Source organism: Culex quinquefasciatus, chromosome 3 (assembly GCF_015732765.1).
Source record: "Culex quinquefasciatus strain JHB chromosome 3, VPISU_Cqui_1.0_pri_paternal, whole genome shotgun sequence".
In the NCBI taxonomy this organism is placed as follows: domain Eukaryota; kingdom Metazoa; phylum Arthropoda; class Insecta; order Diptera; family Culicidae; genus Culex; species Culex quinquefasciatus.
Genome location: NC_051863.1, coordinates 50,892,781 through 50,912,227, shown reverse-complemented (window position 1 = coordinate 50,912,227; position 19,447 = coordinate 50,892,781). Strand labels below are relative to the sequence as shown.

Sequence of the window (19,447 nt, the reverse complement as noted above, 5' to 3'; positions counted from 1 at the left end):
ATTATGAAAAAAAAAATTCCACCCAAACCAATGATTGGACATTATTCCTGGGACCATTCTGCACCTCTGGGCCAAGTTTCAAAATATTTGCCGGCAGAAATTTCAAATACGGTCAGTTTTAGTGTTTTGAGTAGAAATTAAGGAGAAATCACATGTGAAATGCGTAGGAAATGATCAAAATTTCAATGTTTTAACTCCAAAACATTACTGGTTATGGTTTTATATTGTACTAACATGTAGTAGATTGATATAAAAACGATGTACGGCACTGACTTAGCCGGATTAAGGCTAAGTCATGTGACTTAAGTACATTATTTACAAGTTTATACCTTAATATAAAAAAAAACTCCTACATCAAAGAATTTTAAGTCAAGGAAAACTAGATTGCACAAAAATAACTTAAAATGGGGTGACTTTGAGCCAAGGGGTGACATTGTACCAAATTTTACGATTTTATAATAGCCAGATAGCTTAACAACAAGCTCGATAAGCTGAATTGCAAAGTATAATCGTTGCAAATATTGTTCTTATGTTGTCCTCTGCCATAAAAAGTTCAATAAGTACGCAACACTAAAAAAAATAGATAAAGCTTTAGTTTCATAAGCCTTACCGTTTGATCCCGACAAGAGTTTTAGGACACAAGTCACATTGAAAACTTACATCGCCTTCACATACTTGACTATACCGGGTTCGGTGGTAGAGTGTTAAACGTGGTTGCCTCTCACCCCAGTTAGGCTGGTAATGTTGTAGAGCGAACAATTTGATTTGATTTGATATTTAACTGTACTATTTTCATGTTTTCATAAGATATGCCAAGCTTGTTAAAAGATTGATTGTGTTTTCACATTGGGCAGAAGTAGGTGTTTTGTTGAATACATTATTAGTGAACGGTCTTTATGATCAACAATATGTTCTATTGAATTCTAACTATGAGTGTTTCAACATTAATTTAATCAATAATAAAATGTTATTTTATGATGATAACTGCAATGTTTTATTTTATTTCAGTAGGAATTGATTCAGAACTGAAAAATGTGAGCATAATTTTCAAATTTGGAGGATTCTAGGAGATTTTAAATTTATTTTAAAAATTTGAAGGATTCTAGGAGATTTTAAATTTATTTTAATTAATTTAATTTTAAATCTACACGCTTTATTCAAACAGAATAAGCAGATTTGCGTAGCAATATCATGAAATTGCTTTGGGGGAACATAAATAAACCAAATTAATCCGTCTACAAATAAATAAATTAACATAAAATTCAAGCTTATCAAAGCAATCATTATACGTTTATTGGTACAATGTCACCCCTTGGCTCAAAGTCACCCCATTTTAAGTTATTTTTGTGCAATCTAGTTTTCCTTGACTTAAAATTCTTTGATGCAGGAGTGTTTTTTAATATTAAGGTATAAACTTGTAAATAATATACTTAAGTCACTTCACTTAGGCTTAATCCGGCTAAGTCAGAGCTGTAAATCGTTTTAATATCATTCTGCTACATGTTAATACAATTTAAAACCATAACCAGTAATGTTTTGGAGTTAAAACATTGAAATTTTGATCATTTCCTACGCATTTCACATGTGATTTCTCCTTAATTTCTACTCAAAACACTAAAACTGACCGTATTTGAAATTTCTGCCGGCAAATATTTTGATACTCGGCCCAGAGGTGCAGAATGGTCCCAGGAACAATGTCCAATCATTGGTTTGGGTGGAAATTTTTTTTTTCATAATAACGGTCTGTGGGGGACCCGTGATTACAGTTTGATAGATTAACTGTTTACTGATTTTTCAGCAATGATTTTGTTTCATTGTCGAATTTCAGCAAAATTGATGTTCACTGAATCGCATTCAGTTATTTATTTTGCTGAAATGGCAACCCAAAATTTAGTGTGTAAGCTTATGCAACAAGTTGCAAAATTATGAGTTTTTCAGCACGAGCTCTACCGAATAGGATAAATATTAGGATGTAACAAAATTGACTTTTTGGCGGGCATTCAGGGGTTTGTTCCGGTGGACATACTGAGCCCAAATCCCAAATATGAGCTTGATTGAACGTAACAGGAGCTGGCGCTCCGCCCTTCAATTTTAAATGGGATTTAACCCGTAAAAATACTTTTTTTCAAAAATGTCTATTTTTGAGGCACTTTGGCCACCAATGCGTTTACCAAAAACCGGCAAAAAAGATATGCGTCGCACCTCACGACGCCCGAGACGCCATTTGATTTTGTCGGGGCCGATTTTTCGAAAAAATCGAGACAAACATTTCATTAGGGCACAAAACCAAAAGCCGCGATTCGAGAAAATCGCTGGCAAAAAGTGGACAACTTGTTTCAATTCCTATTCAAAAAGAAAGCTTGACTGGTGGTATTTTTACTGATGATACGATAAAACACATCATTATCCTCAACTCTGCTTTAATGCTTCCTAATTTATGTTGATTTTCGCAATAAAACTCATAATTTTTAAAAATCTCGTTGTTGGGCCCTTTTAACTTTCCAACTGTTGTTCATAATGGGCCCTTTCTAAATGCAATTTCGAAGAGAACTGGAAGGGCACTAAAGCGCTGTCACCTGATTGTTGTCTTTAATTATGTTTATGGGCCTTTTTGTTTAGTTAGAAATAATGAGGAATTCAGAGGAAATTTTGACAATTGGTGAAATTTTGTGATCGAATGGTGTAGATAAGGTATGTAAAACATAAAAATTCTTCAAAATGTACTGAACAGCAGCCACGGGGCCGTATTAAATATTGTATTTCGACGAAGTTTTTTTCTGCAGAAATCCTTGGTGAAACGTAAACCAAACTTTGTTATGAAGTGAATTAATGTTAAGAATGTATGAAAAGTCCCTTTATAACAAAGAATGTTCCTTAACCACGAAAAACTGTACCGAGCTTTAGGGTGCTCCAAACTTCAATGTTATATATACCAAAAGATGCGCCAGGATCTGGCCTACACACCAGTGATGTTTTTGTTGGCCAAAGTGGTTGAAAAATAGACATTATTGAAAAAAAGTATTTTTACGGGTTAAATCCCATTTAAAATTGAAGGGCGGAGCGCCAGCTCCTCCAATCAAGCTCATATTTGGGATTTGGGCTCAGTATGTCCACCGGAACAAACCCCTGAATGCCCGCCAAAAGGTCAATTTCGTTACACTCTAATAAATATATACTCGTCGTATATTTCAATAAATAAATGTACGACTCGTGCTTAGTTATAATTATAGTTTATGCGACTTGTTGCATAACATACTGTTATAAAGCACATGTTACACATTGTCTAAACCTCCAGATGAAAAAGCTATAAACAATGCGTTTTTTTTTTGACTTACCAATATGTGCAATCAATCGATGTTTTAGATTTTGAAATCGTAGCTTGAAAAGTTTCTCAGCTCTTCAAACAGGTTTTCAAAATATTCAAACATGGCCAACATAAAATAAACAAGAATATTTCAGATAGAGTTACATTTACAAACAAGGAAAACAAGCCCCACCATTTTCACTCCCTACAACGGAAGATAATTCAAGTAAATACTGCATTCAAAAAAGTGCACACAAAGCGCTCTTTCTTGTGTGATAAAAAAAAACACACACCAAAATTCCTTCCTCATTAGTGGCGAGAGTTGAATCAACTCGATTGAATTCTACCCAACTCAACAACGAAAAATGTGTCCACCAACGCAAACAGATGGTATGATGCGTACGATTAGTCATGGTTTTAAACTTGTTTTAAAGTTGCTAGCCCGTTAATCAGTCCAAAATGGAACAATCCTACCGTTTTAAACTGAGCGATTCAATTGTGGTGGCCATGAGTTAGATCTTTTTTTGCGAGAACTCGCTTTTCCACGGTTAATCAACGCTATTTGGACCGGAACAAATTTCGTCCAAATTTTTTGTCCTGCAATATTTCAACATTTGCAACAATGCGGCAACATTTGCATGGTATTGCTGCTAGCGTGTAATGATTCACGACAACATTGTGCAACTATGTGGATTTATAGGGTATTTTTTATCGAACCGAACTCCCGTTACAAAGGCCCGTTGACAGTCACGTGCAGCTTATTGGAAACGTCCGATATGCCAAACAATAATGATAGTGGATTGCAAAAACAGTCTCCGCACGCGTGAGTTGGTCGAGCGCCGGCGGAAGGTAAACATTTTGCAAGATGCACTGAGCTTTTGCATTGTCGTTTGAATATTATGGCCATAAATGTAGTTTAGGTTGATCGTAAAGATAAATTATCTCAAGCGATAAGATGGTGGGTTTTTACTTTTTACAGTCTTTAACTGCCGTTCTATGCATAATTGTCCCATGTCATTTTTGGGCGATTTCGACTTTTTATCACTTTTAAGTTTAGTTTTACGTATACTTTCAGAAAAACACATAAAATTTAGTACTTTGTCCAGAAAATCATTGAAAACAACACCAAGTCTGTCCCATCGTTGAACTTCTACGCAAAATTGTCCCACCAAGTTTTTTCTATTAAGAAATCAAGAGTTTTACGAAGCATTTCATCTTGTTAACATGTTGACCTGCAAGAGGATTACCAATAAGAGTGATAAAATGTTAACCGGGGTGATTAGGCACATATAGGGCGAAGAGGGACACACGGGACAATTATGCGTAGAAACACAGAAATCGATCGAAAAATTTCAATCGCCTTTTTCTCAGTTGCCCTTTTTTGAACATGGGACAATTATGCGTAGAACGGCAGTTAACCTTTCGGAAGTCGCGTATTTTGGCTTTTCTTACAAGATTCGATGCTACAGTCTGAATAGTTTTTTCTTCATTATTTTTCAGTATTTTTATATGCATTTGTCTATTAGCTGGTTTTCATATTTGTCCGATTTTCGATTTTTGAGTGTTTTTCACATTGTTTATATAAAGTTTCTCGTATACTTTTTCAAAAGGTCTTATCAACAACGGGGATTTTTCCAAAACCGGGAATTCCCGAATCCCGGGATTTTCATATTTTATCCTAGTTTTCCCGGAATTGAAAACAATATATGATATTTTGGTTTGAAAACAAAAATTTGGTTGTAAAAATAGTGAAACAGTTGAATACTAAGTAATCGATAGAACTTTTAAATCAATAAAATTTATATTGAATATTTATCTGCAATTATGTTGGCATATTAAAGGGTTTTTTTTATTTAAGGGTACCGATCCGCAAAATGCCAAGCTTTTTAAATATTTTCTATGTACTTTCTATAATTTCAATAGATTGGGTATGTTTTTTTCTAATTCGAGATAGGTGAATCAGGACAAATGTAACCAATTAGAACAGTTGTTGATTTAGGATAAAATAGGAACACAACAAATTAGTATCCTGTCCCTATTAAGACTGTTGATACGATTGGCCTCAGTTGGTATCAGTGACTTAAATGAAGATTTTTATTTATAATTGAATAAACATAATTTTCTTCGTTTCCGTTTCCGTATCATTTTGTTTATTTTTCTGACATGATTGAAGAAAAAAAATTAAATAAAGAAAAGAAATTTATTTATTTCATCAATTTGCCATCAATCTGGGAAAATGGGACACATGATGTGAATTGGGACAGCTGTTTTAGTCTTTTTACTACACAATATTAGGATGTTTTTGATTGTTTTAGAATAGAACAGACATAGATCAACAAACATAGTGCATCGATTTCCGAATTTCATGCTTTTAGGTGCTCTCAAACGTGCTGTCCCTATTCAGACTGTAGTTCCGATCCACCCCAGATGACGGTACACCAAAATAACTTTTAAAAAAAAATCAGTTTTAAAGCTGTCTATAAACTGCTGTCTATGATCAGATTGTAGTCTAGATCAGCGATTCTCAACCTTCTTCTAGCCTGGTACCCCGAAAAAAAACGAAACTATTGGCACTACGCCCCCCGGGGCATGGCCTTCCTCTAACGTGGGATTTCTGCTCCAGCGCCTCTGACGAGACAGGAGAAACCGGGACCGACGTTTTACTTCACCATCCGATAGAAGCTCAGTGGATAAGGCGGGAATCGAACCCGCGTCTCATAGCATCATCGGGATCGGCAGCCGAAGCCGCTACCCCTGCGCCACGAGACCCACATAGCCTGGTACCCCCTACCGTGTAAATCAAGTAGGCCCGGTACCCCCGTTGAGAATCGCTGGTCTAGATTATTACCAGTTAATGATTATCAACTTATTCTAGGATTTCAAGCTTTAAAATCTTAACAAATGTATTGAAAAATGGTTTTTATTACTATTTAAAAAATATTCTGGGATCCCGGGAAATCCCGGGATTTGAAAAAACACCTGAACCATAGGTTGTTTTGCAAAAGTACTCTAGATTTAATCATCAGCTTTTAAGAGCGAGTCCACGAACAGCGCAGACCCCTTTGTTAGGGACGTCATCAGGACCTAACCAATTTGTCCTAAATTTTCAGGGTTTGTTTGGACATGTATAACTAGCATCTGGGCCAAATATGAGCACTCAAGATAAATAAAAAGTGGGGCGCAGAGTTTTAAGGATTTAAACCTCAAAAATCAATACGTTTGTAATTCAGCCAAAATTCAATAAAATTTCAAAATTTAAAAAGCACCTCAAAGGATTTAAAAAAATGCAACAAAATAAAAGGCAAAGGTTGAATATTACCTCTTTTATGATGTAATTTTACCTCAATTTAGACTGAAAAAGCGACATTACACCAGAATAGTGGTAAAATTACACATTTTCAGAGGTAAAATTACACATTTTTTCTGACATAAAAGATGACCCTTCCCAGATGTAATATTACCATGATTTTTTTTATGTGTTGTAGAGGACATCTGGCACTACCATTTGAGTTGAGACTGAGAACGGTTTTGTTAAATTGACGCTTTCCTTGTAGTAAATTTTTAGGTGTAATTTTTGCTCCAGAGACCCCTTTTCTGGAGATAATTTTATCAATCCGAGTTCCTGAGCCAATTTCACAATATAGAAACATGCATAAAAATGTTTATTTTCATCAGATGCTAGTTATATATGTCCAAACAACAGATTGGCAAAGGTTTTCAAATTGTAATCAATTCGAATCAGCGAATCCACCCTATTTATCATTTCAAATTGCAAAGCAAAGTTCCCTGCTCCTGTAGCGTTTGACACAAATAATATTCGTTATACACACAACCTGAACATCAGGTTATGATAATGATAACCATCAATCGTGTCGCGTAACATACAAAATTTGCATCAACCATCATCCGAAAGCCTCAGAGCAGATCGGTCGATCGGTCAGTAAGGCAAAGCAGTCAATCCGCCTGTAACCGCCACACAAACAAACCAGATCTCTCACTCTGTCGCGTCGCGATTCGATCTCTCGATCATCATCATCTGTGGTTGGCCATAATAGCCCCCCTCGTCACTGTAATGACGCGTTATATGACCGCAGCAGCAGCACACATATCGGAAGTGGCCAGAGTTGATCGACGACGAAGACTACTTTCTAGCTGTCGTCGACACCCCTTACTGGGTGGTAGAACTAGTCTTGGGGCCGTTGCTCCGTTAGGGCCATTAGAGTTAATAAGACGATTTTGTTTTCTTTGCTAATCGATAGTCGTCACCTCAGTGAAGTCAATGCAAATCAGCTGTCGCGTAATGGCATTATGTATTGAACGGTTTAGTAACTGTACAGTTTATAAACAATTAGTACAGAGGCAGGCTTTATCCAGGACGTGTCGTCGGCCATAACCGATCGAAGCCACTTCACTCTGTTTGTTCCAAAGCACACACGGTCAGTGGGTTTCAAACGTGACATCGCTTCTGCATACCTTGGTTCGTCTTCGAGACTCAATATGCGGATATCCATCAGCAGTTGAAAACCACTGATCCAAAGCAGTTATTATTGAATTCCTATTGCCGCCACCAGAAATACATACACGGCACGTATTGACAATTGCGTCGATTAACTGCCTGCCGCGGAACGACAACCGCGACTTTACCTGCGGTACAAATTGCATGTCCGTGCCACTTCATTCGGACCCCCAGAAACCACTCACCAGCCTAATGTTACACTTTTACTCGGTACGTTTTGGATTTCCGCCTCTGCATATGCATCGCGTGTTTGTGGCGAGTTCCTCTCGTGTGCGCTCGTTCAGCACACTCCCACACACGATTTGTTACGAGTTTTTCACGTGCGGTTGTAATTATGGTCGCACGGTGTGCATACAACAGCAATGTCGACACATTTCCCCACTTTGACGTTAAATCTTACCTTAGTTCCGAAAACGGTGAACCAGAAATAGCTCTCAGGACACAGCGGCAGCGCAGCTATGGAGGTCTTGCATCCGGTCAACAGCAGTCAGCAGTTGCTGGTCAGCACGGAGGATATCTGCTTCAGATTCGAGCGATCGCCAAAGTAAGCTGAAACGATGTAGATAAGAATTTATGAATTAAGATATCATTTGAGACACAGCGGTAGAAGTAGATTTTGTCAATTTAAACAATGTTTCATTTAAACAGTCCTGCCTTTTCAGCTCATGATGATAGAAAACTGACAATCATGTGTAAAAAAATATGAGTATTTAAAACAGGGGTGCTCAAAGTTTTTGAATGCCGGGCCAGATTTGAAGCAAACATGAGCTTGCGGGCCAAATGTAAAAATTGGTTATTTGAAAAAAATACTTTATTTCAATTTATTATACCGAAAGAAACAACTACAGGGGATTTTATTTCTAAATTTCATGTTTTTTTTTCTTTGTACAAATATTAGATAACAAAAAAATACTCTTTCTAAACAGTTTTACTCGAAAAAGCTTCCAATCAATTGGTTCAAACTTATTAATCAACAAAATAAAAAAAAGCAAAAAATATTATGTGTAAGCTATTTATTGCAATATTAGAGCCAAGCATTAAATCACTCAACACATTATGTTTGTAAGAATTTTAAATGCCAAGGTCTAGTCAAGGTGGTTGAACATTTTGTGTATAAAAACAATCATATTTTTACAAAAGTAATGACATTGAAAATTAAATTCACTTGTTTTTTCAACGTCTCTTTTAAACTTAAAAAAAACATTTAACACGGACTTTGAAAAATTATGTAGTTTAAATAACTTTTAAGGATTTTTCATCAATTCTTCCTCCAATTTCAATAAAATTTCAACATTTTTCTGTCTGCCTGAATCAGATGTTTTGCACTCAGATTCATAGCTAATTGTCATTAATTCAAATCCCTAGGCAGCTTATAGGAGCAAAATAAGATTGAGGCCTAGTCCTTAAAAAATGGTGCGTAATGATTTTTGAATTAATATGGATAACCAATACTTTTGCTATCTTTACAATTTCTACCTAAGTCAAATTAGCATTCTGTTAAAATGCTCAACCAAACTGCAACATATTTGTTTTTTGCAATCGAAATCAAATATGGATAAAACTTTATTTTTATATTTAAAACATCTAAAAAGGTTCATGAAAAAAGCTTGAATTTTTTTTAAGAATTTCAAATAACTTTACAGATTGGTCGAAGGGCCATTTTACGTGTTCACTAGGGTGACAATAAAAAAAAAATACATCAGGGATACCCTCTGATTCGATTCCTTAGGCAAAAATAAGTATCTGTGCAAATTTTGAGCCAAATCGGTAAAGGTTAAGGGGTCGCTTTTTACCGTTGAAGTTTATATGGGGAAAATCGCAAAAATGTATGCAGAAAAACATCTTTTTAATATTTTTCTGCCAGGTGGCGCGGGTCTCGCCCAAAATTTTCCAAGAGTGAGATTCTTGTAGGAAATTTAATTTCCTACAACTTTGTCGAAGGGTGCAAAACGATCCGAAATGATCCTGATTTTTGATGATTTTTCTAGTAAAAATTATTTTCTTATGTACTTCTTATATACCCCTTATATTCTTTCAAGTATATAAGCCAATTTCTTTTCATCGCATTGCTAATAACTCATCAGGATCAACTCGGATCTTCTTGCACCCTTCGACAAAGTTGCAGGAAATTAAATTTTCTACAAGAATCTCACACTTGGACAATTTTGTGCGAGACCTGCGCCACCTGCTGCCAAAATCCTGAAGCGATGTTTTTCCCCATACATTTTAGCGATTTTCCCCATATAAACTTCAACGATAAAAAGCGACCCCTTAGCCTTAACCGATTTGACTCAAAATTGGCACAGTAACTTATTATTGCCTAAAGAATCGATCCAGGGGGTATCTCTTCAGATTTTCCAAAATTTTATTTTTTTCTTGTCACCCTAGTGTTCACTCAAAGTGGGCCCGCGGGCCACAAAATACCACCTCGCAGGCCACATACTTTGTTCAACCCTGACTTAAAATGTTTCATCAGCAGCAATTTACACCAATTGATGCATTTGATTTCAGGTACGTTTGGATATTTTAGAGAAACAAACTAATCTTTTCAAGGCCGAAAGTTATAACACAGTTCGACATTTTTATTCAGTTTCGAAAAGGTATTATAGATTTGGGCTCCCTGAACATGCTCCAATCGACTGATTTCAATTCTAGAGTTTTTTTAAAAGGTCCTATAAACTATTGTCTTTCATTTGTTTATAGGACCTATTCAAAAAAAAAACTCTGGAATTTGAGTTAATTCCCAGACAATAAATAAAATTGTAAATTTATATATAAATGCTACAGAATCATGTTTGACAACCATGCGCATCCTCTATCCTCCACTGCCCAATTTTTTTTCGAAGAATTCTATTTTCCCGTGTTTAGATGGTCATTTTGAGCAACTTTTGTTCTACGAAAAACTTTACTTCTCCTGTTTTTATATTTTTCTTGGTTTATTTTTATTATTTAAATTTTCGTATTTCTTGTTTAGATTATGTTTGTTTCTGATAGTATTTGGCTTATTCTACCACCTCCTATCATTACCTTTTGAATACCTAGTTTTTTCATGTTTTTATAGTCACTTTTGCTACCATAGAACGATACCATTATCATTAAAATCGCAAAAATATGCTCAAAGGCATAGTCTGGTACACTACAAAAATTACTGCATACTTAATTTCACATAATATCGAGGAAATGTTAGTAAGAAACACAGCCAAATTTGACCAAAGAAAAAAATACTTTTTTTTAATCATTGGCAAAGTCACATGAAACAAGTCTAACTTCCAAACAGTTATATTTTTTTTAAATTTAAGAGTTCCAATGCTTTTTAAAGATCAAAAATTGATTTAAAAAAAAATGTATTTTTGACGAATTTTTAGATCGAAGCCCGTGTAAAGGCGGGTTTGGGTTGTAGAGTGTTAAAAAAACTTTTCAGCACTGTTATTTTAGACGATTTCATCACTGTAGAATGACAGAAAAGAATAAGTATTTTAACAGAGTTGCAAAATAATAATAATGGGAGATCAAACATGCTAATAGTATATGCAACAAGTTGCATATTTTCGTACACGAGTCGTACATTTATCCAAAGAGGATAACCGAAATGGATGAATAGATTTTCACAAAATATTTCGAGATTTTTTAATTGGTATTTTTTCGATTTCGATGAAATATTGTCCCATGCCAAAAGAAGCAATTTAGCATATTTTAAAAACATACAAAAAAAATCAATGCAAAAAAATAACCAGCCATCCAAACACTTCAATAAAAAGGCAAAGAAATTTTTTTTGTCCTCTGATTTTTTCGGACCGTTGTTGAAAGGGAGAAAAATAAAATAATTGGGAAATATTTTCAAATCCTAAAAACTTTCGGAAATTTTAACGCTTTCTGTTTTTTTATATACTACTTCGATTTTCAATGTTTACAAATTCAACTATTGTAAAATTTTGTGAAGAGATGTGAAAATTCCACAAAAGTTTAATTTTTAAACATTGAAAATCAAACCAATATTTTCCGAGATATCGTTAGTTGAAATTTACAGGAAATTAGGCGACACTTAGAAAAACTTATTTTCATCTTTTCGAATTATGTATGTGTTTGGCTGTGTATCAGTTATTGTCTAATCTTCAAAGCCTTAGAGAGATAATCGTTATCGTCGCTTGAATGTTGTTTGCGTCCAAAATAAATGTTGAATTTAAAAATAGTATCAAAAAAATATTACTTAAAAAAATGTGTTGAAAAGTTGAATTTTTCTGTTACGTTCGGATCTGCAATCAATTTTTTTTTACTTTTTGTCAATTTTTAAACCACAAATTATAAAAAGACACTTTAAAAAATCATGCTTACACACACATTTTGCAATCTTTTAGAAGTATAATTATCAGGAGTGTAATTGTAAAGCATTGTGTAATACTATTTCATGATTTTGTTTAAACTTGGCTTGACATTTGTTTTTTCCCCCCCTTCGAATTAAATTGTTTTTCCCTACTTCGAATTAAATTTGTAAATGCCTAATGTTTCCAATATTTATTTTTACTCAAAATAATAATCATTGAAATGATTTGGTCAAGGTAAAATTCAAAATATTGAGTAAAGCAATCTAAAACACAAACTTTTGTTGATTGATTTCGGTTGTTTTTTAGTTACCTTTAGTAGCTCAAATTTCTATAATAAATCATGTGGGATCATTCTATTAAACCATGCGTCTCCATGTGTTGAAAGGGATATTCAATGGAGGCGCTTGGTTTCTTAGGATGATTCCATTTCATTGTTACTTGAAATGAGCTATAAGTTTTAGGAGGGATATGAACTTTTAAAAATTGAATTGTATCAATTCTAATAGCTTCGGGGAGCAACAAACAGCAGTTACTAACACTGGTTAAATTTAGAAAACGATTTCGAGCCAGCTAAACCGAATTTAGAATCCGTAAACGGTAGTAGAAAGAAATTACAGCCAAACGAAAAATAGGGGAATAGCATTTAACTTCATCGGGCACTTCATATTAGCATTTTACATTTTCAACATTTTCATGTTATAAACAGCTCATTAGGAAGTGAGCAGGCAGGTTTCCGTCAAAAGTTTGGCAAAATAATTTGTTTTAAAAGTGAGAAACAGCAATTTGAATTGAAAAAGGATCGAATCCTTGACCTGGCAAACTTTTCCCCCAATTTAGTAAAATATGTTTTTTTGCGATGAATCTCAAATACAACTTTACACTCATTTTCTGCACAAGTAGACACCTTGGTAATGCATAGCCAGTTATCATGACGGCTTTAAATTTGTAAAAAGAAAACTCTCTCTCCATCTCTAATACTTGTTGAAACCGCAGCTTCGGTCAAACAATAGTCCCATTGTAAGATCAAAGGCTGTCCAATCCGGTCCCGAATGTTCAAGGTCTACGCTCAACAGAGTGCAGTGTGTGAAGATCGACCAGTTCCACGGTGATGTTCGCTTTCGCTGGGGACAGTGTTTCGTTTGAGTCATAATTATGACGGTCCCGTCCGGCCTTGCCGACCCCAAGAAGTCGGTGAAATATGTCCACTTGTCGAGGTAAGCAAGTTTTTTTTTCTCTGAGACCACGTGGTCAGCGAATAACTGAAGTTGACATTGAAATTGTCTGCCCAAAAAAAGAAAGAAAGAAAGATGACTAGGCCACACTTTCGGTCGGTTTAAAGTTGCACTTGCAACGTTTTTTTTGTCGCGTGCTGATACCGCGAGCAGGCCTGCCTCAAGACCTCCAACGGGGTAGAGTTGTAAGCGGCTTGCCGACCCAAGAAGAAGTCTGTCTGCTGTGAAGCTGATAGCTGACCAAACTTCGTTCCGATCGGTGGGAAGAAGCGAGGTTGAGGTCACCAAGACACTGGGGCTATCATAATTGAAGCCATCAAAAATACACTTGTTTAATCGTTGCTCTTTAATTGACGAGTAAATGGCCGTACTTAGGCTCGCTATCAGCGTCAACAGAGTAGTACGAATCGTCCACACTGGCAGTGGTGGTGGTGGCGATTGTCCCTACTGCTGTTCTTGCTGTAATCATCGTCGAGTACAATACACTTCCCGGCGCTTTACGTCCACCGTGCCAAGGAAAGTTGTTTACCCACGGGCCTCGATTCCGGACGGACGCGATTTACATGAAGCGGCGATTTGTAAAAAAAAATCGGTTATCAACAATTTACTAAGACACACTTTTTTTCTTGTTTGTTTCGATTTTACAGAAATCCCAGCTGGTGGAGACGCAGAACGGCACTGGAGAAGGCGCTCACGCTCGTCAGCATCGTCTGCGGAATCGCCGTCGTGGCCCTGCTTGTCTCGCTGCTGTCGGTGCTGCTCAGCGATCGGATACAGGAACGTAAGTATTGTAAAAAAAAACCTAACCATCCTGAAAAAAAAAACTAAAACCTAGATCCTTGGTGTTCGGAATGTTAATTTTTTTTTTTTCTTATGAGTTGCTGGACAAGATATTTTACATTTAGAAATAGTAGTTTATGCAACAAGTTTCAAAAAGATGATTTTTTCAGCACATGTCGTAAATTCAACCAACAAGGTATACCGAGTTGGATAAATACGATGAGTGCTGAAAAAACAAGTTCCGGAATTGCACATTTTATTGCATTTCCGGAAAACATCAATTCGTGCTGTAATGGTTCACTTTTAAACTTTTAAATAAACTGTAATGGTTAACTTGCGTGGAATTATAAGTCAAATGGTCATGTATTATGTCAATTAAAGGTTTAAATACGAAAATGTTGAAAAGTATAACTTTTCGAAACAAGTGCATTTCAGTGCAAAAGTGTTGCTATTCGATTCTGTATTTTTGGTTCAGAAAAGTAGGCTTTTTCATCGTTCAAGAATGACAGAATAAGTAAGTAGTTTCACGACGGAATTGCAAAAAGTTCTTTTCAGTACTGTGTTTTTTTTTTGCGATGAGCGTTTAGGAACTCAAAACAAACAAAAGCAAAATAATGTTTTTTCTATAATGTTATGTTACTAAATTTTACTAATTCAGGGAACTTTACTGTTTATTTCCCGGTTTTGAAATTGATTTAAAAAAATAGTCGTTTTTCATTTAAAAGTTGTGTATTCGATAAAATGTGTTTAATTTAAAGCGTTGTTTTTCAGTTTAAGATTAACTTGAGAACATTTTAATGACTTGGTTGGCATGGCATGGCATGGTTCACGATTAGGGTATTTTAGAAAATCTAACTTTAAAGAAATATTTTTGGGAAACTAAGTGAACTAATCTTATAAACCCATTTAACCCATAATATTTCCAAAAAATCACATGTTGGCTCAATCTGGTCAACATTTCTGTAAAGTACTTTTCGATTGCAATTTTTATTTTACATTTACAAATTTAGTCCACTGTTTACAAAAAAATATATTTATTTATTTTTTGTTAAATTGGCAGCAACGTCAAATGATTTTTTTTTTGCAATTCCACTGTGAAACTGTCAACTTTTCCTGTCCTTCTGGAGAAACGAAACGGCCTACTTTTCCCTACCAAAAATAACAGAATGGAAAATTAATACCTGAAAATTAAGTGCTGAAAAGAAAAACTTATTCAACACTAGTATCGAAACGTAACATTTTCAATATTTTTTTTTGTTTTGAATGATGAATTTATACTGAACACATGAATGTTTGACATAAAATTCGATTAAAGAAGCGTTTTTTGGAATCGCAAAAAATGTTGTAAGCAACTCGTTGCAAAACTTGTTTTTTTCAGCACGAGTTGTACATTTATCCAACGAGGTTTACCGCAACTTGTTGCATAAACTACTATTATGAACTTGTGCCAAAGCTCAAAAGTTGGCAATTTTTGTCATCAAAAACATTTCCAAAAAAGAGAATTCATAAACAATATTTTGCTGAATTAATTGTTTTGTGTGCAAAGTGGAATTGAAAAAAATGGGAATTATTGGAATGATTTTTTTTTTAAGAAGAATTTTATTAGCTTTTTTGTAGGACAGGCTGCTAAAATTGTATGGACGAACTAATGGTGTACACCCCAAGCATTTTTCTTGTCAATATTAATAATTGCAGTACATCCGAGAACACCCGAAAATGTATTACAAAAATTAAAGCGGCCAGCCCTACTGCGTTGTGTTTACCGCAGAGAGGATTATGTGAACGGACCACATTTCCCAGAATCAACAGGGGTGGAAGGATGCGTAGACAAAAAAAAATCAAAAATCAAATTAAAAAAAAATATTTCGAATCAATTTGATCAATCTTGAGAGAACTGCTAAACATACAAATTAATCGGCTTTTGATTTAAGAGCGAGTTTTTTACCAGTGTGTAACAGGTCGTATCGAGGTGCTCTGATTCGGATGAAACTTTCAACCTTTGTTCGTCTATCAATGAGATGAACTCACTTTGTAAAGCTCTTCAAAATGTGCCACAAACATTCGAGATTGGATTGAATTTTTCTCATAGCTTTTGCAAATTACTGTTAATAATTGATATTTTTTTATAAAACCCAAATATCTTTTAGAACAACCTCCAGCACCCATACTCCCAAAGGTCAAAAGTTAGGTAATTACATGGACTACAAGCCTAAGGAATTAACTTTTTGGCCAATCGCAGTTTGTCTCATACTTTTACAACTTTTCTATAACGAACTTTCTACACCGCTAACTTTTGCCCTGTAGGCCTACAAGACTGCACTTTTTAGTCTCAATGTTGACTTATTCGAAATCCAGGAGCGGCCGTGGCTTACTGGTTACGGTGTTCGCTTTGTAAGCGAATGGTTCTGGGTTCGATTCCCATCTGCTCCCAACGAGAAAGTTAAGAACACAGGAAATTTGAAATGATGAATATGAACGAAAAATCAAAGTCGCTCGAGGCGGGGTTCGATCCTCCGTCCTTTGGATTGGTAAGCAAAAATGCTAACCACTAGGCCATGACGACTTGGTGAGCGTGGACTGGAATTAGGAATACTGTTACAGAGAGCGAGTTGTGGCGCTATAACCACGGCAAATAGAGTCCAGGGCATTCGTGGAAATACAATGTCCCATCCCAGAGGGTCCCGGAGTACCAAACCTTCTTAGCATGGTGCTCCCAACGAATACAACCAAATCTCGGAGCGTATGATGGTGTGTCCCCACGCTTCTTCCTCCCCTGTCGATTCAGAATTGTGTTGTTGTTCGAACACGCAGTGCTCAAACTCAACCCAATTACGAGTCATCTCTGCGATACGGCTTTACGCAGTAGGCCTGGCCGCTTTAACGCTTGTGATGTTTCAATGCATTCCGATGCAATGGCGCACTACAAATGTTAATAAATGACAAGAAGAGTGCTAGGCGTCATCTAACCTAAGGCACTCTCCAGGATCCCTTCGAAAGATTGGCTGCGCTAGGGTCTGATTAGATTAGATTAGATTAGATCAATGTTGACTTATTCGAAATCCTCAGAAAATTCTACGTAAGTTTAAAGTGTTGGAGTTGTAAATATGATAGAACAAACTGCCATTTAGAATTATTTAAAATATTTAAGTACAAGTCGGTAAAATTCAAAAAGCTTGTCAATCCAAATGCCGAGAAAATACAAACTTTTGCATGAAAAACTTTGAAAAATTAACCACCGTTAATTTTTAATTTAATCTTTGACTTACAAATACGACAAAAATGGGAAACCGATCAAAATGCATTTCTTCCAAATTCAGGTCACAATAAGAAGATTACCGTATTGATTATGGCGGAGAAAGTTACCCCACAAAAAAGATAAATACATTAAGTTTATCCCATCCTCACGCCGCTCGAAATTCGCAGCAAAATTTATTTAACCATCGCCAAATCCTTTCTCCTTTCGCACCTCGTTTATTATTATTTATTTTCTTGCAGCGGACAACAACGGTTCATCGCAGTCACCGCTGGCCCTAACCGGTTCCTCCCGGCGGGGCAAAAAACTCTTCTCAGGCGACGTCAAGGGGTCCGACAATCTGTGCCTCACGCCAGGATGCATCCATTCCGGTTGGTGTTAATTTCCAACGTTATTAATCGCTCGGATTTTAACGACTTTTTTATGTCTTTGTCTTTGATAGCGTCCAAGGCGCTGGACCAGATGGACACCAGCGTGGAACCGTGCGACGACTTCTACAACTACGCCTGCGGCAAGTTCGTCCAGGAGACCAACATCCCGGACGAGAAGGTGTCGGTGAACACGTTCTCGGTGATCGGTGACCGGCTGCAGGAGCAGCTGCGCTCGCTGGTCAGCGAGGAGATCGGCGAGAACGAGGGAACCCCGTTCAAGCTGGCCAAGAACCTGTTCAAGCTGTGCATGAACAAGAGTGAGTAGAGTGGTAGAAGCGCTTCAAAAAGTTTGTTTGATTTAAAGTTCGAATCGATCTCCGCAGCCCGCATCGAGGAGAAGGGCATCCAGCCGCTGCTGGACATTTTGGACCGTCTCGGAGGATGGCCGGTGCTGAAGGGCGACTCGTGGAACCAGGACTCTTCGTGGACCTGGGTCAAGTCGGTCAAGGATTTCCGCGAGCAGGGCTACAGCACGGATTACTTCTTTGATTTCTCCGTTGGTACCGACCTGAAGAACTCCACCCGTCGGATCATTGATGTAAGGTTTAGTATGATCCGGCGTTATTCTTTATCAACTCACAAGTAATCGGTAATTTTGACATGGCAGACTACTATGTTTGAAGTTTTGGGTCAGCCAAGGACTTCCTGGAGTTAAGACCAATGTAACAAGCGAAAGATCATCGGCTTTTGAACTAAGATCATACTCGAAAATCTTAAGTGAGACTATTTTTTTTTTTTTTGGTTTGTTGGAATGTCCTGAAGTCGTCATAATATAAGTAGAGTTAAAACCGTTTTGTCTACCGCCGTAACAAGCAGGAGGTCGTTACATTTTCTTCAGTTCGTATTCTAAACTACCATTTTGGTATGTTTGGATGTCCTAAATGATTCAAAGACTCCCTGGACTTAAATCCTGTATGTCTACCGCCGTAACATGAGGAAGGTCGTTTGATTTTGACCGAGGATCATACTCACAAAGCTTCAGTAATTTACGTACTAACAATCGTTAGTATTGTTAGTATTTTGGGATATCGTGGGTCATAAGAAGATTCTTTCGGGTTATGACCTGTGCGTCTGTCGCAAACACGTAACAAGCAAGAGGTCGTCGGACTCGACGCTGGATCATACTCGCATTGCTCCAGTGAGTATGGTAGCTTACTTTGTTGGTATATTAGGAAGTCCTAGATCGTGCAAGAACTCCTTGAAGTCCAGACCTGTATGCCTACCGCAGTTACAAGCAAAAGGTCGTGATCAAATTTCGACCCCTGATCACACTCGCATAGCTTCAGTGAGCATGCTACATAATACAATTGATATTTTGGGGTGTCCTGGGTCATCCAAGGACTCCCTGAAGTTCAGATCTGTGTACAGGTGGGCAAAAACAGAGCCAGCCGCTCAAAGAGCCGGTTCACTGAAAAGAGCGAACGACCCGTGGCTCTCAAAAAAAGAACCGAGGTTCTTTTTTAAACTCCGGTCTTTTGATAGAACCGTTTCAAGATGGCATGATTTTTGTTATAAATATTATTTATTAAATTTAAAAAAAATAAGTATTAAATTTGTTGTTGAGAATTAAAAATGCATTTTCAAATATTTCAATAGGTACTTCAAAAAA

At 36.5% G+C, this 19,447-nt stretch overlaps 1 protein-coding gene across 4 annotated transcripts in view; it reads left to right on the top strand.

The window, feature by feature from the left end:
• LOC6039814 (neprilysin-2) overlaps positions 1 to 19,447 on the top strand; it is a 53,424-nt gene that overhangs the window by 28,041 nt on the left and 5,936 nt on the right. For 2 of the 4 annotated variants that reach the window (XM_038265812.1, XM_038265813.1), the window contains exons 3-6: positions 14,022 to 14,155; positions 17,650 to 17,778; positions 17,850 to 18,095; positions 18,162 to 18,376. In XM_038265812.1, the coding sequence (XP_038121740.1) occupies positions 14,022 to 14,155; positions 17,650 to 17,778; positions 17,850 to 18,095; positions 18,162 to 18,376 (724 nt within the window). Of the gene's footprint in view, positions 1 to 8,235; positions 8,365 to 13,179; positions 13,357 to 14,021; positions 14,156 to 17,649; positions 17,779 to 17,849; positions 18,096 to 18,161; positions 18,377 to 19,447 lie in introns of those variants that run through there. The other 2 variants (XM_038265810.1, XM_038265811.1) reach the window with 2 other exon arrangements.